The sequence below is a fragment of the Uloborus diversus genome, chromosome 10, assembly GCF_026930045.1.
Source record: "Uloborus diversus isolate 005 chromosome 10, Udiv.v.3.1, whole genome shotgun sequence".
Lineage (NCBI taxonomy): Eukaryota > Metazoa > Arthropoda > Arachnida > Araneae > Uloboridae > Uloborus > Uloborus diversus.
Window position 1 is genome coordinate 134885033 of NC_072740.1, and position 23980 is coordinate 134909012.

Sequence of the window (23980 nt, forward strand, 5' to 3'; positions counted from 1 at the left end):
CGAGCCCCTGGTAAACAACACCTAGCCACCTTACGCTTTACTCTCCCAACTGTGTTACCCACCTCCCTTACCATAGAGTCCCCCAAAATTACACCCTTAGTTTCCCAATCTAACTCCTCATTTGAAACTTCCCCCTGAATCTCTGGAACATTTATACCCTCTACAACTGGCTTACATCCTAATGCTAACTGGGCTTCCAAAACTAGCATCTTAAGTCTGAGAGTTCAGCACATTTAGTGCAAATGTAATCCTCCTCAAAAACAGACTCATTTTCCCCCTTATACAGGCAGAACATATGACATAAATCACAAGAGATCCACCTGTCCCCCTTCCCACTCTTTACCTCTTTCATAATGCATATAACACCCATTTCTACTCAATGAATACATTCCAAAAGGCAAAACAGAAAGATAAATACAGAACTTAAGTACTGAACAACAGTATTTGTATTGAATCTGTCTTGCCAAAAAAGATAGTAGTTGCCCTTCTAGCGTGACTGACAGAAGCCCACGCAAACTCAGTCATGCACGATGGCTGACAACTGCAAACCATTTGTTGTGCTTGTGTATAGGCACTCCAAGTCCATCAGAAAATCTTACACTGCATGTAAAGTATGCAATTCTAGTTTATGCTCCAATGTGGTTTGAAATAAAAATGAAATCGATATGCCAGTATGGTGCCCAACATTTTTGGAAAATGATTTCTCTTGCAAGGCAGTTTCCAGACAAAGTTAAGCAGATAATTTTCAAAGTTTTCTCAAAAAATCCATATTTCGCTCATCTTGAACAGATACTGTTGACAATGTTGTTTGACTCTAGAAAATACATTCCGGAATTAGCAGTTAGGCGCATTCTCAACTCTAGAAATAAGAAGATGAAGAGTTTGGATGGTGTACGATTTTTTAAGCTTCCTAAATTCAATTTTGAAGCCATTGATTATGTAGATTTAGTTGATTAAGCAAACTGTGTTGTAAGAGAGACACCTCTCCCAATGCATCTAAAAGACCAAGACTTTAAAGACATGTGCAAAGAATAGCAACCAGAGTTAACTTTCGAGAAATTTCCCTGTCACAGGCAGGCTGTGGAACATTGTGTGAAACTAATAACTGAAGCTGCAATTAGAGTTTGAGGCGAAACTGCACGAGATGGATCTATTCCAAACTTCAAGCTAGGAAAGAACTTCCATCATTTGATAGCAAGGGACAATATTATTCGAAAAGATAATATTCATTTTACGTGAGGTATTATAAATGAAATTTGTAGATTTTTTTTCAACATTTTATTCTTTCTATATGAAATTCTAGAAAATGTATGATACTATTGCATGATAATAATTACTGTGATTAGTAGTGCTATTTAATTAATCACTCTATGAATAAATTTGGAAAAATAATTTTCATATTGGTTTTTGAAGAAACCCCATATTTTTTCATTTTTCTCCAATTTTTGAAGTCAGAAGCGGTTAAATATTCATTAAAATTAATAAAACATTTGACAGGCTCAAACTGGCTCATTATATAACATTTTCGTTGCATTCCAGCAAAATATTTGGAATTTAAAAAAAAAAAAAAAAAAATGAGCAAAATTCATTTTTCTCTTTTTTTCAGTTTTTCAGTGTAAAATAGGGCCCGGCTAGATATTTTTTAATATCCAAGAAATATTTTGTGGGTGCTAACTAGCTCACTACACAACTTTTGCGTGCTTTGCGAAAATGGATTTCGAAAGAAAAAAAAATTTCGGCTTATTTTGGCCCACCCTAATATATATCTCAATTTTCATAATAAAATGACGAAAAGAATCATCTGTATTCTTGTCATAGCTTACACTTTAAGCAGGTACTTGACTTCATCGAAACATCAGTACCTGTGGTGGTGACCCGGCGATTTCGAAACTAAAGGTAAGACCTCTTACTACTGCTATTTTATACTTCAATTGCCAGTTAGTGAGCTCAAATTTCGCTGCCGCCATGACAGACGCTCCGGAACAACAGACAGCTGCAACTCCAACGCTGGTGCAAGTTAATCAAGTAGGATTAAAACTTTCTCCTTTCTGGGATAAACATCCTATACTTGGGTTCAAAAATATTGTTCAATTTATTGTTTCTGGAATAGCTCAAGATGAAACAAAATATTACAATCTAATAGCAGCTCTCACACAATCCTCATCCCTCGTAATAAAAATATGACACCTTTACAAATAATCAATTGTTAAAATAATTTATTAAATGAAATACATTAAATGAGAAATTTCTTAACAAACCTTTCTAAACTAGAAGTTTTGTTTAAACACTAATGAAAGCTTATAAACAAAATGAACAAATTCACAATTTTTTTACGAAATTTTCCTATAAGAGAAATTTAATGATCAAATTCTACAGAACTTAATAGAATTAATTATCAATAGAAACCTTGTTCGAGTTCTATAAAATTTGCTATAGAATTTTATAGAAGTAAATATCTATAGAAATTTCATGTTTGAATTCTATAGCAGTTTCTAATGAATTTTTTAGAAGAAATTTTCTATTAAACCTTCAATCTCAAGTTCTATATGGAAATCTATAGAATTATATCGAAATAATTTCTATAAAAACTTTTTTTATAGACTACTATATAATTTTCTATAAAATTATATAAGCCTCTGTCAAAAATTTTTGTAAGGGGAGGCACTGTCCCTGAGTTATAAGAAGCATTGAAAATATTTAAAATAACGTCCACTAATTCCTCTGCACATTGAACTTAAGTTTCGGATAAATATTATCTGGTCCCGAAGCTTTAGTTTCCTTAATTTGTTTTTCAAATGAAATAGAACCTCTTCCCTGCAAAACACAAAATCCTCAAGCTGTATAATAGCTTGTGTCTTGTTAGTGTCAACTGTTGAGATACAGTTATCATCAAACACACTGGGGAAAAAAAATATTAAGAACATTTGCAATGTCCTTATCATTTTGAATTAAATTTCCATGCTCGTCCACCAACGATGCAATTTGACATTTTTGAGCTTTCCCAGAATTAGCGTAAGCAAAAAACCTTTTAGGATTTCTGTCAATATTATCTGCTAGCCTTTGCTCCAATTCCCTTTTCTGAATCTGTACCAAATACTTAAAATTACACCTTGCCTTACAATACTTGAGCCTATCAGCACTCCAACCAGTTTCTTTAAACTGAGGAAACGCAGTTTGCTAATAATTTAGTCAAATCTAAATTATATGTTTAGTTAAAGGCATTGAAATAAATAGCTAGTTTGCATACATTTTTCTAAGATTTTCATAGACTAAAGCAACTTTTTTCCCAGTTTCAGATAAATAATATGAAAAATGTGCATTTGCACTACGTAGATTATTGAGACATTCTTTGGAAAGGAAAAGTTTCAGCTTCAGTTAAAGATTCAAAAAAATTGCACACATGCACCAGGAAGCATGAGGGTTATTATACCCTAAAACTGAACTCGGAAGAAAATTCTGGTTATGCTAATGCTGGCATAAACAGACATTGATCAGTTAAAATAGAAAGGATCTTTTTTTTTTTTTGAAGAGAACAGGAGAAGTGCAACAGTTTGTCTGCCTTTTTTGGGGAGGAGGGAGGGAGTGCCTGTTTCCTCAGCCACCTGTTGGTTACACCAAAAATAGTTTTTTAAATTTTTATGCAATACAATCAAACCTTGTTGATTTTGAAATCACTTGATGTGAAATAGCACTGAACATGAAATGCTTGTTTAGTCCTTTGAGTAAACGATCACTAAAGAGGGTATTCCAGTCCAGAAATTAAAAAGAAAAAAAAAAATCTTTTCGTATTTTCAAAGTTAGTAGTAGTTCAGTATTTTCAAACCTTTAAGATTAAGCCTCTAAGAGGATTCATGGAAATTTGAATTATTTTCAGAGTTATAGTTAATTTTGTTACGATAAAGAAAAAGCTAGCAAACGAGATCAACATCGTGAAAAACACTCCGAGGTACAATCTTCCGAAGCTTCTAAAGAAGGCAGAACTGCTCTTATGGCTGAAAGATATGCAAAAAATGTAGCTTTTGAAGGATAAGAAGAAGCAATGTATAAAGCAGGGATAGCTGTTCAAAAAATATAAGTATAGCATACCATTAAACCCCTCAGGCTGCAAAAATGTAACTGCAAACTTTACACATGTTTTTCTAGAAACTACTTTTTTCAATACAGTTGACAAGATATCTCAAGTTCTAATTCACCGATTTGTTCGCCTCCACATAGAGGTTTCTGTATTTTTGTTCTTTTACTATTTTTAAGAAATTACTAAAGTTGAAAAAAGGAGCCTAAAATGACTTTTTTTTTCAAAAAGATGTCATTTTACATGTCTTTTTTTCTTCCCAATCGGCTAGTTCATACAATTCTACATCCTTGTTTAATAAGAATCAACCTTATTACCAGGCAATTTGGAATCTTGTCAACCAGTAGACACCTTTTTTTTCTGAGCCACATATTGCCTGCCTCTACTGATTTTAATTTTGAATTCCCCTCCCCCCCCACACTTTTTTACATTTTTATACTTCTCAAATATCAATAAAAAACTGACGAAAAATTGATAGAAAAAATGGTTACAGTTTTTTTTTATTACACCCGCAAAATTGCCTTAAAATTGAGCCTCTAGACTAGAATACCCCCTTATAATTTATAGGGTAAGATGAAATGTGGTTAACATGAACTAACCATGGTAATCTGAGTTTCACGTTGATGAGGTTCGATCACCAGTACAAAAAGCATCATTATAAAAAATTTAGAGGCAAAGTATATTTACAAGGAACATAAATGTATCATACCTAGAAATCGGAACATATCCATATGAAGAGTAGATTTGGCTGTTGGATTGAGCAGAAAGCAATCCTTACTAGTACCAGTATCATCACGCCCATTTGGTGTTTGAATGAGAAGTGGAAGAGATCCGTTCTGAAGTTCATCGCACATTTCAGCAATTGATTCACTATAACCACCACCACAGTCATCAACAGATTCACCTTAATAACACATATTTTAAAATTAAAACAAATTTAAACAGATCAACAAAATTATGGAGTGTAAAAATTACTTTAAAGTTAAAAACAATTTTGTGAAAATCAGCACAATTAGGACATGAATTAGGAGTGTTGCTAAATTATGTTGCAAATGTAAAGTTCTTATACAGAAAAAGCACAAGAGGATCTTAAAAAATTGATTATATTTTTATGCTTTTACCCAATTCAAACTTCCGCTCTTTATTACAATACAAATGTGACGACCAGCAATAGGCTCTGAGCCCAGCTAGGCTGGTCCTAGTAAATTAATTAGTCCCTTTCATAAATATTTTCTTTTTAGTTTTAAAGGATTCTAAGGTCACTAGTCTGTTTTTAGTCACTTGAAATAATACTTATATTAAAAAAAATGGAAGCATTATCATTTTTGCAATTAACTTTGTCATAAAGAACTTTTGAGAAAAGGAGACTGTAAAACTCCCCAAAAAACATTTTGCAATTACACAAGTGTTGCAAATAATTTTTAAATATTAAAATAAATTACAAAAATAAACTTCCTTTTGAAAGAAAAAATATAACTGATTTGAAATGAAATGATTTTTGCCATTTCTTGTTTTTTTTTTCAATTTAATTTCATAATACCATATTTACCTGAGTATAATCCGCGGATTATCTGCTAAAAAAGACGAAGTTTATGAGGTGCGGATTATACACAGCCGCGGATTAGCTGCGATTTTTTTTCCCCTCTTAACACCAACGCATTGAACCTTAATATTTTTACAGTAGGATTCACCGATCGAGATCGAGACCGTACGCCGACTGAATGTTGTTTATTTTACGAAGCATGCATGTTCTTCGCTGCCTGCCTGTATGTTGGTTATTTTAAGTTGCTTGAATCAGGTCATGTAAAATAAGCAACATTACAGTGAAATAGGTAGCCATTTGCACAAGATTAGACCGTTTGCTCCTTTGTCTCAACTCTTTGTTTTTCATGTAATTAGCGTACTAAAATCAAGATTTCAAGAAGAAATCATTATATTTTAGATTATATTTCAGATTAATTTTGATTATGCCTTGAAAGTAATTACTTTTTCACGTTTTTAGTTTAGTTGCTCAAATGGTATGTTAAATTCAAACTATCTTTTTACATCGTATTATCCGCGGATTATACGCAGCTTTTTTTTTTCTTCATTCCAATTTTAGGACCTGCGGATTATAGGCCGCCGCGGATAATACGCAGGAAAATACGGTAAGTTTGTTATGAAATACAAATAGGAAGTCATCAAAAATAAAGATTACAAAATAATAATACTGCCAATAAAAGTCTTGACTCAGAAAAGTGGAATTTCACATCACAAAGCCAATTAATTTAAGCTAGAGAGACTTAGTACAGTTTACATTTATCCACAAGTAAGAGTAATACTGTGTGAGTTTCTTTTTAAATATATTTTATGCCTATATATTTTGTGATTTACAACAATGGTTGCTAGACTACCAGAGTCAATGACTTTTTAAATGAATACTGTCATGTTATTATTAATAAACATGCATTATGATTTATTTTTAAAAATAAAAAAATGTATACAAAACACAATGGCCTCAAAAAAATAAGGTACAACCGGTTTTTTAAGTCTAATTTGCAAAAGAATGAATGTAGAAACAAAATTTGGAGGATATGTGCATTAAATGGTTTTGTATTGAATGCATCATAGAAATTTGTGTAAGTGTATTTGAAAAAACGATTTATAACAAAAAAAGCAATCTTTGTTGTTTGAGTGTAATTGTTTTTTGATTGCAATTTTTTAATAATGGCTGATATAATTTAAGACAGGAAAACTCATAATATGCAAGAGGGGTGGGGGACGGAATAGGAAAATAAATCATACTTTGATGGAAAAATGAACAGATGTCAGTAAGAAGAAAAAAATCGGGTTTGCTTTTACATGTCATTAAATGCATATTTAAAACATAACTCGCAAACCTCAAAGTAGATTTTAAAATAAAATAATTAATTTATAACTTATTTAAAACTAGTTGGGTACTGAAGGCTTTCTTGCTATACTTTTTCTAATTATCTTTTATTCATATTGGAGTAGAATATTTAAAATTATGCATCAGAGATGAATGATACACTTTGTATTTTAAAAACATTTTCCATCTTTATTTACCAACAAATTTCACTTTCCATACTCGATGAGGCAAACGCAAGCTGTCTTGTGAAATACTACTCATATTCGATACCATTTGCCCAAAAACTGATTTTGCACCATCTGCTCCAGCAAGACCACCTTTTGATCTTGACTTCTTCACCTAAAATTAAAAAATATTTATAAAAAGCAAATCCCTAAACCATCAAATTAAGCAATTCATTTCAACTCTGAATTCAGAATTCAATGCTATTGCTAAAAGATGCGGGGGAAAATACAAAATTTTAAATTTGGTAACAATAAAGATAAAAAGAGCTTTTTTTAATGACTTTTACTAAAGGGAAGAATTATGTGTTGGAATATTTTTTTTTTGTTAAGTGGTAATATAGCTGAAATAAAACCTTCATTTTAAATTATGACACTATCTTTGACTTTGTGCATATTTTAAACAAGACCACACAGAAAGACCAACAAAAATTGTAAAATCTAAGGAGCCAGGAAAAAATTGTGGTGCAAAATTATTTCTGAGTCTATAAGAAAATTCAGTGCAACATGGATTTTGAAAGATTTCTTTTCCTGAAGGGAAAAAGTTTCCAAAGTATTGGTTTTTAGTTTTCTCATCAACTTAGCAACCAGGATTTGTCAGATCCTGACAATGCAAAAATTGTTATTTTCTTCCTATGAATATGTGATTCATTGAAACAAATTCTCTGACAGTAATGAGAAAAAAAAACATGCAATCAAAACAGAAATAAAAAACAAAATTGCTTTTTAAAATATATAACAATCTATAGTATCACCTACTTGCATTCGGTTAAGCTCAATGACTGGTCCATGTTGTCTGTCTCTAATCATTGTTGCTTGCAGTACCTTTCGGAATGCTGCTTCCTAAAATAATATTTTAATGATTTTCCTGTTATTCAGGCAAAAGAAAAAACCGAAACATATAGAAAATTTGATGTAAAAATTAGTTTTCTATGTTCTTACCTCCCAATTTTGAAAACTAAACTTCAATGTGCAACAGAAACTTTTAAAAAATACTGTAGCTATTACAATATTATCTTTTAAAGCAGGGATTCACAACCTTTCAGGCTCTTTGCCCCTTTAAACATTTATGTGAAGTCACATCCCCCTCCCCTTATATATACAAATAAATACAAATACAAATGTGACGACCAGCAACAGGCACTGGGCCCAGCTAGGCTGGTCCTAGTCAATTAATTAGTCCCCAATGAAGATCAATGGCCCTCTTAAAGCTATCCACTCCCTTGCTCATTACCGCCTCTTCCGGTAAGTTATTCCAAGTGCCCACGACCCTGCTAAAGTAGTAGTTTTTCCTGATTTCCAAGTTAGCCTGAGATTTAAATAGCTTAAAACAATGACCCCTCGTCCTGCTTTCCCCGCAAAAATTTAATCCATTTACATCTTTCATTTTGATAAATTTAAATAACTGAATCATGTCCCCTCTGACTCTCCTTTGCTCCAGGCTATACATGTTAAGCCTATTAAGTCTGGTATCATAATCTAAATCTGAGAGTCCCCTTACTAATTTAGTTAGCCTTCTTTGAACCCTTTCCAATACAAAAATATCTTTCTTCAGATAAGGCGACCAAAACTGAACAGCATACTCCAAATGAGGTCTTACTAAACTCCTATATAAAGGCAGAAGAACTTTCTTAGATTTGTTTGAAATAGATCTATTGATGAACCCAAGCATATATGATTAATAATAGAACAGGATGGCGACAATACCTGTGGAAAAAAGTTCCCTGACTTTTCCTTGATTTACCTGATTTTGTTTACCAAATTTCCCTAACTTACATTGCCAATGGTAATGGTTTCCTTTCTTTGCCCTACTTAAAAACCATTGCATATTAAAATAAATGCAGTGTTTGAAATGTTTTAAGCTGTCGATTAAAAATATATTTTGAAAAAATGTTCCTTTGTTAGTAAAAATAGTACATTGAATTATCTACAGGGAAATATTGTAGGAAAACTATAACAAATACTCTTTACTTCCAATAACCAGTTAGCATAAGAATCATGAAATTATTCAAAACCACTCTTATTCTAATCATGATAAAGCTAAAAAGTTTATATGGAAATAATTTTGAAGTAAATTTTCTAGCAGTATAATTATTGCTGCAAGAATAACAAGTGACAGTGAAAGTATAGAAGTAATATAGTTTTACTTATGCAAATGACAGACACATTTATGTAAAACAAATTGAAACCTTTTAGCAACCAGTCATATTGAGCTAATTTCTAATCAAGAACTTAGGTTTTAAGAAATGAATACAGCATTTTAACTATTAAAAAATAATAAAAATATTTACTTATATGTACAAAAGGTAACTCAGCTTCAAATGCTTTCATTACTTGTAGGGAAAAAAAAACGCTTAAGACTACTTGTTAACGAACATTGAAATGCTTGGTTTTAAAACAAAGATTTTTAAAGTCTGGAAAAAAAATCCCTTTGTCTAATTTGAGGTGACAGCGAATAATACAATGGTAAAAAACGAAGTTGATTTTGATTTCCATTCAAATTTCGCAACTAAATTAAAAACGTGAAGAAGTAATAACTTTTCTTTTATCAGTATCAATTTAAAAAACAAAGATTTCTTCTCGAAATTTTGATTACAATATGCTAATTACTTCAAAACACCGAGTAAAGGCAAGGGAGCCAAGACATTAATAAGGGCTTCCTCTTTGCTCATAGGGTTATTTATTTTACGTAGCATGGAATGAGTGAAAGGAAATTTAAGGTACATAAAATAAACAACTTTATAGACACAGAAAAAATCATAGGAAGTTCACCCTGTGGTTAATAAGTTAAGGTTGGATACTTTGACGCTGAGAAAAGAGATGTACTAATTAATATGCAGCAGTGTGTAATTCCACCTCATAAGTTTTACTTTTTCTTAAAACAAATAATTGGCGAAAAATGCATAGGAAATTAAGGTACTTAATCTTGCAAAGCAAAAAAATTTCTCTTTTTTTTTCTTCATTTTATCAATTTTCAGTGAATTTGTTATTTTTTTGAAGTTTCCTGATATTTCCCTGATTGATGAAATTCCCTGATTTGTCTCCACCCAGTAGTGTAATAACGGCAACGATTTTTCACCAGAACTAACAGATCCACAGCAAATAAGCTACTTACTTTCTGCAGCTTGTAATTTTTCGTATGGTATTTTTCAAAGTTGTAATAATGTAAAAATCCCCTGTATTGTAGTAAAAAAACATCAGATCAAGAATTCTTGGTTCAAATCAATCTTCCAAACATATATTTTGGGTGTAACTCGTTTTAACTTTCCAAAAACTTATTTTTTTCTGTTATATCTCTGCACGCTTTTTTGAGATAATTGCAGGCTTTTCTGTAGAAATTAATCAAGTTTTCGATAATCACAATTCACTCTTATGTTACATGGTTTTTTTTTTTAATGAATAAGGTTTCTCAATTTTTTTTTGATTTTGTTGTCAAAGAAAATGCAACAATAATTATAATAATAATGATAACAATTAGGTCTCAGCAATAAGTGAATACATTAATTTATTTTTTAAAACTTAACACCAATCACCACCATATCAACCCTGGTGAGGGTTTAACTGGATGTGGTGATTATAAGTGAATACATAAAAGAAATTATTATAATATCAGCTTGAAATTAAGTAAAGGAAACATTAACATTTATTTCTATCTGTTAAAAGTCACAAAAGAAAATAATTCACTTTAATTAGTTTTCAAAATGCATCAGGAAATTTGCAATTAATTTTAAAAAAAGTATTTACATAATTAATTCTACTACATTCTCAATCCCTCTATTATTTAGAGAAATAGAAAATTTCCTACTCGTAATAAATAAAACATCGCACAGCACAATATCGTTAGCAGACGAACTCTGCAAGTTGGCGATGAAAAATAAAATGAATTTTTTCTATTAAAGTACTACATTAACTTCCTGTAGAAGAGAATCATACTTTATCCTCTTATCAATTAATTTCTAGTAGATTTTTTTCTCTCTTTAAATCCTTTTACAAAAAAGGAAGTATTGTATTCGCAAAAACAATTTCACTCAAAAATCGACCTTAATTTCCATTTTGCTCAACCCCGAATGAATATTGAGGTTTTTTTTCGACTCGACCACACGTGGAAAAGTGCCTAAGAAAGTAGAGACACGTGAAATATCCATTTTGACAATTCCCGAGTTAGTTACAACGAGTTTTCTCGTGACGTCTATATGTACGTATGTATGTGCATATGTTTGTTGCATAGTTCAAGAACAGTATGTCCTAGAAAAATGAAATTTGGTACGTAGACTACTAGTGGGGTCTAGTTGTGCACCTCCCCTTTTGGTTGCATTCGGGTGTTTCTAAGGGGGTATTTTGCCCCTTTTTGGGGGGAAATCATTGTTAATTTTGATGTAAACTCAAGTGATGTAACAATTTGGTGGACACTTGGCGATATATCGCCAGTCTTTTGGTCGTCAAGTTTTGTCGCCAATTTAGAGACAAATTTGGCAATTTTTCTTTTTAATTTGGTTTCAATTTGGCCACTGTTGGTGATATTTAGAGTAAACTATTGAATCACATTAAAATTGCCAATAATGGGAAAATGACATTAAATTGGAGTAAAAGGCAGTCATGTGAGACACACATCAGCTCGTTTGCTTTAATAGCAGCCTCTAAAAAAATGAGAAAAACTTTGCATCATTTTCATTGATTTGCTGTGATTGTACTTCCTGATTGCCTTCCGATTGATTTCTGGTTTTGTCTTCTGATTGACAGCACCCTCTGGAAAAAGTGAACAAATGTTGCCACCTGTTGTTGTTATTGTCATATGGCAAGTACAAAATAAAATACAATAAGAAAAAAAAAAGAGTTAAATTGAGCGGAAAGATTCAAAAACGGTTTGGGCGATTTCTTCGGCAAATAATGTATTAAAATTAAAACTTTTTTTAAAAATTTGCCTTTGTAAAGGGGGGAGGGTGCACCAAAAATTACTGCCTGAATGTAATCCATGCTAGGTTTACCACTGTATAATCACGAGTTTAAGAAGAAATCATTATTTTTCAGCTTAATTGTAAATATACCTAAAAGTTACTGCTACTTCACATTTTTAATTTAGTTGTTAAAATTGTATGTTTCGCCGATAGAGGGCGCTACTGTTGCTGGGGTGATATTTTGCTGCTCCTGAGATAAGTGATTTTTTACTGTAATTGTTTATTTTACTGCTTTAATTTCAGTATTTTTATTGTATTTTATCATATAATTAAGTATTTTTGTGCTTTTAAGTCTTATTTTTGATTTACTTGCTTTCTTAAAGTGTTTTTCTATTCTTTGTAGCTAAGCCTAAAATGTGCTGATTTCTTATTGTTAAGCCTAAGTGCTCTGTTAAGTGTGTAACTTGTTTATTTTAATTTACTGCTTGTCTTAGGATTTTGTAATTTTTGTACCTTTTTTACTTCCAATGCTTTCTAATTCTAATAATTAGTTTTATTTCTTCAATTTTGCATTTTTGTATTGACTTTTAAGTATCATTTTGAGCTAGAATGGGGGTTATATGCATAATGAAGGCGGTTAAAAGTGGTAAAGGGGACAAGCGGATTTCTTGTGACCTATGTCAGATGTTCTGCTTGTTTAAGGGGAAGGATGAGTCTGAGAAGGATTTCATTTGCACTAACTGCGTTGAACTCTCAGAAATTAGAGTTAGGATGCTTACTTTGGAGGGTGAGTTAGCATTAGGCTGTAGGAGTGTAGATAGGGTTAACACTCCAGAGGGAAAGGGGGAAGTTAGTAAAAAGGAGGTGGGCATCAGCTGTGTATTAGATAGTGGGAATATTCCAGAGGTAAGGGAGGAAGTTATTAAAAAGAAGGTGGGCATTAGCTGTGTGTTAGATAGCGGGAATATTCCAGAGGTAAAGGGGAAAGTTATTGCAGATGCAAAAGACTGGGAAACAAAGGGTATAATTTTGGGAGATTCAATGGTGCGTGAGGTGGGAAACTCAATAGGCAGAGTTAGACGTAAGGTGGCTAGATGTTGTTTGTCAGGGGCTCAGGTGAGAGATGTAAATAGGGTTGCTGAAAAGAAGGGGGTATTCAATAAAGAGGATGTAGTTACTTTGTGGGTGGGAACTAACGATGTAGGCCATAGCAACAACAATGAGTTTACTAAGGAATGGGATTCCCTATTGGACAAAGCAACCAACTGTTCGGCAAATGTCCAAGTGGTTGGTTTGCTTCCCAGATATGGAGTGCATAGGAGTTGGTTAAACCAACGGGCTAGGTGTATGAACCTGGTACTCAAGGAAATTTGTGTTAAGCGTAGTATCAGGTTTATTGATGTGTGGAGTAAATGTAAACGCGATTGGATTGCTAGGGATGGCCTGCATCTGAGTTCTACGGGTGTCAAAATGGTTAGTGGTTTAGTTTTAGAGGATTCAGAATCAAAAAACTAAGTTGGAATGGGGGGCATGCTTTAAGGAGCAGAATTCGAATGGGTACTAACTATTGGGATTTCAGTAGAAACGGAAATAGAGTGGCTAGTAAGAGAAAAGATTTTAACAGTTGGGATTCAAATAATTGCGCAGCATTAAATAAAGGTAGGATGGGCTTACTTAAGGTTTTTTATACAAATGCTCGTAGTATTAGGAACAAGATGGAAGAATTGAAAAGCATAACAATAGACGAGAGGTTGGATATTATTGGAGTTACCTAGACATGGTCTACCGAAAGTGATGATGATTTATTATCTATTGCTGGGTATAATTTGTTTAGACAAGATAGAGTACCGTATATACTCGCGTATAGGTCGATCTCGCGTATAAGTCGACCCCCCCTTTTTCAGAGAAAAAATCCAGAAAAATCTAAAACCCGCGTATAAGTCGACCCCCATACTTTCCAAAAACATCGCGAATTATTTTCAAAGAAATTTCAAAATAATGAACACATTTATTTACAAATAAAATAGGAATTAAATAGGAAAACATTTCTAAAAGCCTTCAAACTCGGATTCCGAGTCGGACGCAAAAAAAAGTTCATTAAAGTCCGCTTCCGTCATCACCGCGTCATCCTATACATCGGCGGCTGCAGAATCGTCAATGATATCAAAGGATGCGTTCGACGAACCTCACCGGTCACCGGTAAGTAACCAGTTACTAACCGCGGCGTTCTAACCGGTCGCGCTCGTCGAACGCACTCTCAGTCTGAATGGCGTGACTGTTGACGATAAATATTTTAATACGTTTCACGATATTTGTTAATTGCTGATTTGATCCTTAATAAAGAGGAATAAAATTATCTTTACTTATGTGTATTATTTAGGTTTTTTTAGTTATTATTTTTGAATAAGTTTACTTTTTCACAATAGCAACTTATCAGCGACTACCTGTAACCGCACATCGGCATTTCTCGTAGCTTCCCAGCTCTCGCTGATCGGAAAATTTTTTTCGGAAAATTTGACCCGCGTATAAGTCGACCCCCCTTCCTTTGATCTCATTTTTTGGACAAAATTTCTCGACTTATACGCGAGTATATACGGTAGGTAAAAGAGGTGGTGGGGTTTTATTTTATGTCAGAGACACTTCAACATGCAATGAATTGGTAATTAATGATAAACCTAATGAGATTAATATGATTTGGCTGGAGTTGATGAGCAATAAGGGCAATGAACTACGTTTAGGGAACATTTATAGGCCACCCAACCTAAGCCAGGGTCAAGATGAACAGATGTTTAGTATTATTAGTGACATTTCAAGCAAGGGGTCAGTCATTATAATGGGAGATTTTAATTTTCCAGGAATTGATTGGAATAATTTTTACCATAGTAATAGCAGAGAAGAGGAATTTTTGAAAGTAATTGGCGACTGTTTTTTAGATCAAATTTTAACTCAGGGTACTCGACAAGACGTGATTTTGGATCTAGTTTTCTGTGATATGGAAGGTTCTGTTCAGGGGTTATGTGTAGTGGAACACATTGGCGACAGTGACCAGCAGAGTATAAGTTTTTTGATTAAATTTGATACGAACGAAGTAGAGAATTTTAGGGTTGTGCACAATTTCAGAAATGCTGATTTTGTGGCACTTAGGCAGAGTTTGAAAGCAGTTTTTTTCTTCTGGATTGGACAATAGCGATGTGAATCTTCAGTAGACAGAGTTTAAGGAAAAGCTAGCGAAAACGGTTCGGGATCATGTTTCTTTTAGGAGAAAGGGTGTCAACACTAAAATTTGGCTTATGTGGTTCTCCAGGGAAACTAAAGACGCTCTAAATTACAAGCAAGCTACTTTTCATAGGTTTAGAGAAACTGGTCCCAGTGCAGATAGGCTCCACTATTGTAAGGCAAGGCGTAAATTTAAGTATTTGGTACGGATTCAGAAAAGAGAGTTGGAGCAAAGACTGGCAGATAACATAAACAGGAATCTCAAGAGGTTTTTTGCATACGCTAATTCGGGGAAAGTTTGAAATAGTCATATTGGGCCACTGGTAGATGAGCACGGAATTTTAATTCAGGACGATAGTGATATTGCTAATGTTCTAAATAAATTTTTTCGAGTGTTTTTAACGATAACTGTATCTCAACAGTTGACACCAAGAAGACACAAGCTATAGTACAGCTTGAGGACTTTGTATTTTCCAGGGATGACGTTTTACTTCATTTGAAAAAAATTAAAGAGGCGAAGACTCCGGGACCTGATAATATTTATCCAAAAATTTTAGTTGAATGTGCGGAGGAATTAGCTGATGTAATCGTAAATATTTTCAATGCTTCTTATAACTCGGGGACAGTGCCAGAGGACTGGAAGCTGGCTAACATTACACCGCTCTTCAAGAAAGGGTCTAAAGTGAGTGCGGGAAATTATAGACCTGTGAGCATAGGCGGATTTAGAACTGAGTTCCTGGGGGGGCAGGATTTTTTTTTTTTTTTTTTAGCAACATTTTTATTGCTTCCCACTCTCATGTTTTTGTCTGTTTCCTGTGATGCATAAGTCCATGCTTTACTTTTTTGTGTGTCGTTTTCATTAATGCATGTTTTCATGCTGTCCTTTTTGAATTAACCTAAAGATAGGGAGCTGTTATCGAGAGAGTAACGCAGGGCTCCAATTTTAAGGGTCCCTGGGTTTCTCCCCCGGAGGAAATTTTGTAAAATGGATATAAAATTCTGCATTTTGAAGCCTTATAAAGGTTAATTGTATAGACATAGAAATTGATAACCAGATTATACAGTTATACAGTATTGTTAAAATTTTGTAAGAAACAGTCATTTTAAGTTTGAAAGAAAAAATAAACAATAGATTTCTCATTGCAGCAACTTTTTTTTAATTATAAATTGTGCAGAAAACGAAAAGGAATAGAGGTAATGTATTTTTTTTTCCTGGCTAAACAGATTAACAATATGCAGTAGAAGTAATTGGAGCTCACATTGCTTAGGATTTTCAAAGACTTATCTAATTATTTTCAAGGACTCTAGAATAAATAAAATTATTTAACGCACTTCATTTGTACTTTCCAGTCTATGATATTTTAATACTTGAGTGTAAAGTTTTACCTTTGTGAGAAATAGCTATTTTAAATTTAAAAGAAAAAACTATAGATTTCTCATTACAACAACTTCTATTCAGTTACAAGTGGGACAGAAAACAAAGAGGAATTACACTCTACTTAGAGTGTAATTTTATTTTTGGGCTAAACAGATTGACAACATGCAGAAGTAAGATAAAAGCAAGCAACACCAAAAGAATATCCAAAATTTTGCATTTGGGATTGAATTAATAGCAAGATGTGAAACATGTGAGTCACAAAAATTTATTTCAAATAATATGTTACAAACGTGAGAACCATGATTTTTACATTTTTGATACAGGATGTGGCAAAGAGCTGAATTTGACATATTTTGGCATTCCTCCCCCTCTACCATTTGTTCTAAATTTTAAAATTTAAGGTTTGTAGCCACACTTTTCCAAATGTTCAAGGTTTTCAAGCACTTAAAAATGAAATTAGTTTTTTCAAGCAATTTCCATTTTTTAAGGAACGAATCATGAATTTTTTTGGGGGGAGTTGGGGACCCACTTCAAAGCAGAAGCCCTAAGCAATAGCTTGTTTACCTTATAGGCAAATTCGGCCCTGTTTGTAATTCACTCTTACCTGCAAATTTTTGCTTGATTTGCTTGTAATTTTTACGGTTAAAGGATTTTTACGATTTTACCAATCTTTGTTAGCTTTTTATAGACTTTTATAAAATTTCAGCAAATTTTTCCAAAACTTTTGATGACTCAATTATTTAGATTTCAGTAATGACAAGGTCTGACTCAATTAGATTTAGATGATTATGACTTGCATTAATTTTTAAATGTATTTATAAAGTAAGTAAAATTGTACTCTCCTTCTAAGTAAAAAGATTCATCTAATCAGAATACTCAGATAATTGAAATTTATTCAATTTGCGGTAGTATTTATTTTCTCTCTCTCTCTCTTAAAAAGAAAGAGAGAGAAAAAACAAATTTTTTTTTGTTTTTTAGAATTTCTCAAAAGGCTAATTAATCTACTAAGAACATAAATATTATGCATAAATATACTTGTAATGTGGACACAAATCATAACGAGTAGATCGTTCTGTTAGCGCTAATGGGGGGGGGGAGTTTTCCCCCCTTTGCTTTAGGTTCTAATTTGTTGAAATAATCGTCAATCATTATAAGTGTTGCAGCTTAATGTATAGCTCGTTTAACCTATATTTTCATTCATATACTTGCCCAAAAGGTTTTTCAGTCCAAAATAGTGAATTTTGACACATTTTCAACACCCCAGTGACAGCTATACTATTTTTATTTAATGTTCGTTAACCCCCCCCCCTTTTCTGTTCTCTCATCAGAAAAGGACATTCACTTTTCTCTTCATTTTCATTTAACTATTCAAAAAAGAAAAAGTCATGATTTTTTTTGTTTTAAGATTTTGGAACACGTGTTGTTACTATATAAAGTCCTCCCAAAACTGGGGGACATTGTCCCTATGACACCCTCTAAATCCACCCAACCCCTTCTGAACTATTCAAAAAAGAAAAAATAATGATAATTTTTTTTTTAATATTTGGAAGATGTGTTGTTACTATATAAAATCCTCCCAAAACTGGGGGGGCATTGCCCCCCTCCGACCCCCCATAAATCCGCCCATGCCTGTGAGTCTAACTTCGGTGGTTTGCAAAATTTTTGAAACATTGATAAAAATTAAGATAGTAAATTTTCTAGAGACTAATAATCTATTGACTAGTTTTCAGTACGGTTTCCGGAAAGGTAAAAATCTTGTGCAACTAATTTATTACATTTCTATGACAAAGTTACCATGGCTTTGGACAATAAGAAGCCTGTAGATGTTGTTTACATTGATTTTCAAAAAGCTTTCGATAAGGTACCGCATGTTGCTCTACTTAGCAAATTAGCTCATATAGGAATAGGAGGGAAAACTTTCATTTGGGTAAAAAACTGGCTGACTGGAAGGAAACAAAGGGTAGTTGTAAGGGGAAATTATTCTAATTGGAGTGAGGTTTTAAGCGGGGTTCCTCAAGGATCAGTGTTAGGCCCTGTTTTGTTCAATGTTTTTATGAACAATATTCACAAAAATATTTCTGGGAACACGACTTGTTTTGCTGATGATGTCAAAGATGTCAGGACTGTAGGAAATGAAGAACAAGCAAAACAGTTGCAAGAGGATCTAGATCATATTACGGAGTGGGCTGATAAATGGGGTATGGCTGTTAATGTTGGGAAATGTCAAGTGCTACATTTAGGGCAAGGAAATAAGTGTACTAGTTATTATTTGCAAGGTTCAGTCATTAGTCAGGCAGACAAAGTTATTGATCTGGGGGTCTTAATAAGTCAGGATTTAAAGTTTAGCCAACAGTGCAGAATTGCTAGTAACAAGGCCAATAAGATGCTTGGGTTTATCAATAGATCTATTTCAAACAAATATAAAGAAGTTCTTCTGCCCTTATATAGAAGTTTTGTAAGACCTCATTTGGAGTATGCTGTTCAGTTTTGGTCTCCTTATCTTAAGAAAGAGATTAATGTATTGGAAAGGGTTCAAAGGCGAGCTACAAGGCTAATAAATGGACTTTTTCACTTAGACTATGATTCCAGGCTTAGAAGGCTAAAAATGTACAGTCTTGAGCAAAGAAGAGACCGAGGGGACATGATTCAGTTGTTTAAATTTATTAAAATGAAAGATGTTACGGGGCTAAAGTTTAGCTCTGAAAACAGGACAAGGGGTCATTGTTTTAAGCTATTTAAATCTCAGGCTAACATGGATATTAGGAAAAATTATTATTTTAGCAGGGTAGTGGAACCTTGGAAGAAGTGGTAATGAGCAAAGGAGTAGACAGTTTTAAGAGGGCCATTGATCTTCACTGGGGATTGTAAATTGACTAGGACCAGTCTAGCTGGGCCCAGAGCCTGTTTCTGGTCGTCACTTTTGTATTTGTAAATCAAAACAACTTCATTTTCAGTTATTTTCAACTATATAATTTTAACATGCTATTAAACTAGACACTGCTCCTAGTATTCATCATTTCTTATCGCAAAATTAATCAAGTCTGCTAAGTGCATGTTTCATAAAAGGATATTGCTCATGTATCTTTATTTAGTTACCACATTATTACTTTCTAACTAGAAATTCTTAGAGGTAACCATAGATTAATAAAATCAAAAAGCCAGGCTATTCCAACTTACCTTTCCTGATGATACTAAAAGACCTCTCAAATTGTCATCATCAAGATCAAACATAGATATTGAAGAACAAAATATTTCAGAAAAGTGATAAAGTAAACAGTAACGATTGCGCAAAACAGGTATACTGATGTCTTTTAAATGATCATATTCCAAAGGTATAGCCGTTGGCATTCTTCCTGTATGGCTTGTTTTACATGTAGACCATGCAACAGTGTGAGCTGATCCGCAAGCAACTTTGTTAATTTTTTTTCCTAAAAATAAAGCATACATATTGAGTCAACATATTTTAAACAAAATGTTAACAAACATTAATATTTTCTGTTTTCATTAACTTCAGGAATTAAATGCACAGTTAGCATACATTTATGCTATTATATAGAAGTTCATGCTCAAATTTTAGTTATATTTTTCGATACCTGATCAGCAGGAGCAAATCTTGAAATTGTTGCTTTTACTCATTTTTTCAAGTTTTTAGATTAAATTTCCAAAAAAAAAAAAAAATGGTGAATTTGCAGCCCGGGGGTTTTACTGGTCCTCAGAAAAGTACTTTTGTAATTTTTGTTTATTACAGATTTTGTTTTAGTATTTTTACTGTATTTTATCATGCAATTCAAACTTTTTTGGGGGGAAGAACCCATATTGTATTTAATTGCATTCTTGTGTCGTTTTTGCATTTTTTTCAGCTAAGCCTAACATGAGGCGTTTCTTTGTTTTTTTCTTTGTTTGGCCTTTCTTTGTTTCAATTCTGTGCACTTTGTGGGATGCAGCAACTCAGTTTTTTTTTTTACTGCTCTTTTCCTGTCTTTAGTATTTATTCTGTGATTATTGCATTTTTGTCAATTCTGGTTTGCCTTTTTGAAGAGTATATAGAGTAGGACTGGATATTATATGCATTATAGTGGTACATGGGAAACAGGTGGATATCTTTTTACCTATAAATACAAATACAAGTGCGACAACCAGCAACAGGCTCTGGGTTCATCAGCTAGCCTAGTCAGTTTATAAGTCCCCAAAGAAGATCAATGGCCCTCTTAAAGCTGTCCACCCCTTGCTCAATACCACTTTTTTCCATAAGCCGTTCCAAGTACCCACAATCAATTAAGAAATTCACATTAAAACAAATATTCCAATGCATTTTAGGATTTTTAATCATTACTTTTTTTCTTATAAGGAAAATAAACACACGAGATATAAAAATAAGAAATAACATTAATTTTTAAATTTAGTGAAAGTTTTTGTCTTGAAAGCAGCATTCAGTATAAATTAAATTGCAAAATTTTTTTCAGAAAAAAATTCTTGCTCAGTTTTAAAAATTTATCTTTAAATGTAATATTTCAAACTGATTACGTTTTGTTGTTAACGTTTATTGATCAGCTTAAGAAAAGTTTTTTTTTTTTTTTTGCCTCTTGAAATGAACAAATAAATGAAAGAATGGAATCAAAGCAACTTTTATTTTAGTTACATTTTAAATATGAATTCTATATTACAAACGCATTGTACGAAAGAAAAAACATGGCCACCGTATGTGCATGCTAGTCATTTCGCTTTAACCAATCTGGGCCTTCAAAACTTTCACACGGTCCCCTGACAGAGTAAGGATTGTTTAAATGCGGTCCTGTATCTGAGTTATAAGAAGCATTAAAATTATTTAAAATAACATCCACTAATTATATCATATGTTCTGCCAGTTTGAGGGGCTTAAAAGAGAAGCCTAATTAGTATTAAGTTATGGGCTAGCTGTAGATGGTGCAAATATTCCACACGTAAAGGGGGAAGTTGCTAGAAAGGAGCCAGACTGGGAAACAATGGTGGTAATTTTGGGGGATCTTATGGTATGTGAGGTATGGGCAATACAACTGAGAGAGATTAAAGCATAAGGTGGCAAGGTGTTGTTTACTGGGGCTTGGATGAAAGATGTAAATAAAGTTGCTGAAAAGAAGGGAGTATTCAATAAGAGGGATGTGGTTACTCTGTAGCTCAGAATGAATGATACCACAGTAATAGTGAGGAGTTTTCAAAGGAATGGAAGTCCCTGTTGGAAAAAGCTACAAACATTTTGGTCAATGCCAAGGTGTTTGGCTTGCTTCTCAGGTATGAAGTACATAGGAGTTGGTAAAACGAATGGGCTAGGTGTCTGAGCCTGTTACTTAATGTTTATGTTTACTTACTGCTAAGACAATGTAATTCTTTGGTAAAGAACATACATTTTTTCAGGTATCAAAATAAAGAGAAATGACTAGGAAATAGAAGAATCACGAAATAACTAATTGTAGAAAGAGTATTTTAAAAATGATAACTTGGCTCGAGCAGCTTTAGAATTAAAATTTTTTTTTTGCTAAAAATACTTCAGTTTTAACTTTTGGGGAGAAATTATGTAACCGTCTCTGCACTTCATCAGTTTCATTAATGTAATATAACAGGGGTTCTCAAAATGGGTGCTGTGGTACTACTAGAATTGGTGAGGAGTGCAGCGAAGTGTTCCGATTTTGTGACAATTCCCACCAAGGCTTGGAAGGCTTATTAAAGGAAAATATTACCAATACAGCAATAACGTTGTTTTTACTGGAAAAACAAACTTTACACCTCTTTCAAATGTTCAATATGTGAACCTTTTGTTATGGGACAGATAACAAGTCTAAAGACCAATTCTGTCACTCGTTGTAAGATGTCACCATCAATGATCGTTTATTTTCAAACAAGATGGGGACGCCACAATTATCTGACCAACGTTTCCCATGTCCTCAGTAATGAGTTGCCTAGTCACTGAATTTGACGAGGTTCTGTTGACAACAATCACCTTCTTCCATGGCCACTGTGTTCTCTGAATCTAACTCCAAACAATTTTTTTTATGGTGTTACATCAAAGATCATGAATTTTTGCCCCATGAACCATGTGAATTGCAAGATTTGCGCCAAAATAGTCAAAACCACATTTTCTAAGATTGATTATGACATTTTATAGCGAGTGAAACAAGAATTAGACTTCAGACGTGATATATGACACAATACGAAAGGACCATATATCATATGAAACAAAACTTAGTTCAGATTATTTCTCCAGTAAAGTATATTTGTTTCAATAAGGCTTCCTAACCCCGAAAGGAATTCTGATATATATGTATATAACAGAGATCGACTAGGATGCTGTGAAAAAAATCCAATTCTTTAATGGGTACTGCAAGTTGGTAAAGTTTAAGAACCCATGTGTAGATAAATTAAATACTTAAGCACTAATTTAAAGTGAACACATTAAAATACAACATATAATTTGGTCATAAATACTAAGTAAACAAATTTCACCTGTAAGAGCCGGTACAAGTTTTGGTCTCTGAATTGCACTAGTTGAGCCATCACCAAGTTGACCCTCATTGTTGTCTCCCCATGTGTACACTTCACCTATTGAATCAATTTCAATAATAATACAAAATAAATAAATAAATACTGCAATGCAATGTTCAATGAAAATAAAGTAATCCTTTGTGTACAAAATTATGAAATTATTTGAAAGATCTCTTTTCTTAAAAAAAAAAGGATCTATTAAAAAACCATTGGTTTAAAACAATAAAGGAATCAATATAGTCTATATAGTCTGACCTACCGCCCATTAACGAATTACTTTTAAAAAAAATTCCATTTTAAGCATTTTTCTAAGTAATTGAGAATATTTGAAAATTTTTCTTGCAAAAAAAAAAAGCTATAACTAAGAGTGGTCATTTTTTCTTGGAAAACTTTCCTTTAACCTTCCCCCTTCTCCCCCATTTTTCAAATATTTTCTTTCTTTTTACAAGTTTCATGAAATAAAACAGGTTTTCTAGATAATTTTTCCGAAACACTGATATTCTTTACACTTCACTTTCTAATGGTGAAGCGAAGGGATCAATCTCAAACCCACTAGAAAAATTTCCCAGAACTTGCAGTGGATGTAATTTTCATCTTAATAATCCATGATTTTTTAAATTAAAATCATAAACAACATTTTAAAATAAAGGATACTAACAAATTTAACAAAATTTTCAAGTAATTGAAATTAAAGGTCCCATGCTAATATCATAAAACAGTGTAGCTCTAAATCGAAAAGCATTCTGCATTCAGTATTTTAAATTAAATATAAAATACTTGCATTAAAAATAGTAAATAGGTTCAATTCCAGAC

The 23980-nt window shown here is 32.9% G+C and overlaps 1 protein-coding gene across 1 annotated transcript in view; it reads right to left on the reverse strand.

Moving 5' to 3' along the window:
• The window catches only part of LOC129231584 (E3 ubiquitin-protein ligase HERC2-like), a 153056-nt gene that overhangs the window by 16414 nt on the left and 112662 nt on the right, over positions 1 to 23980 (reverse strand). The window contains exons 28-32 of the mRNA XM_054865941.1: positions 23129 to 23224; positions 19829 to 20079; positions 7922 to 8005; positions 7139 to 7280; positions 4782 to 4976 (exon numbers count right to left, since the gene is read on the reverse strand). Of these exons, the coding sequence (XP_054721916.1) occupies positions 4782 to 4976; positions 7139 to 7280; positions 7922 to 8005; positions 19829 to 20079; positions 23129 to 23224 (768 nt within the window). The remainder of the gene's footprint in view (positions 1 to 4781; positions 4977 to 7138; positions 7281 to 7921; positions 8006 to 19828; positions 20080 to 23128; positions 23225 to 23980) is intronic.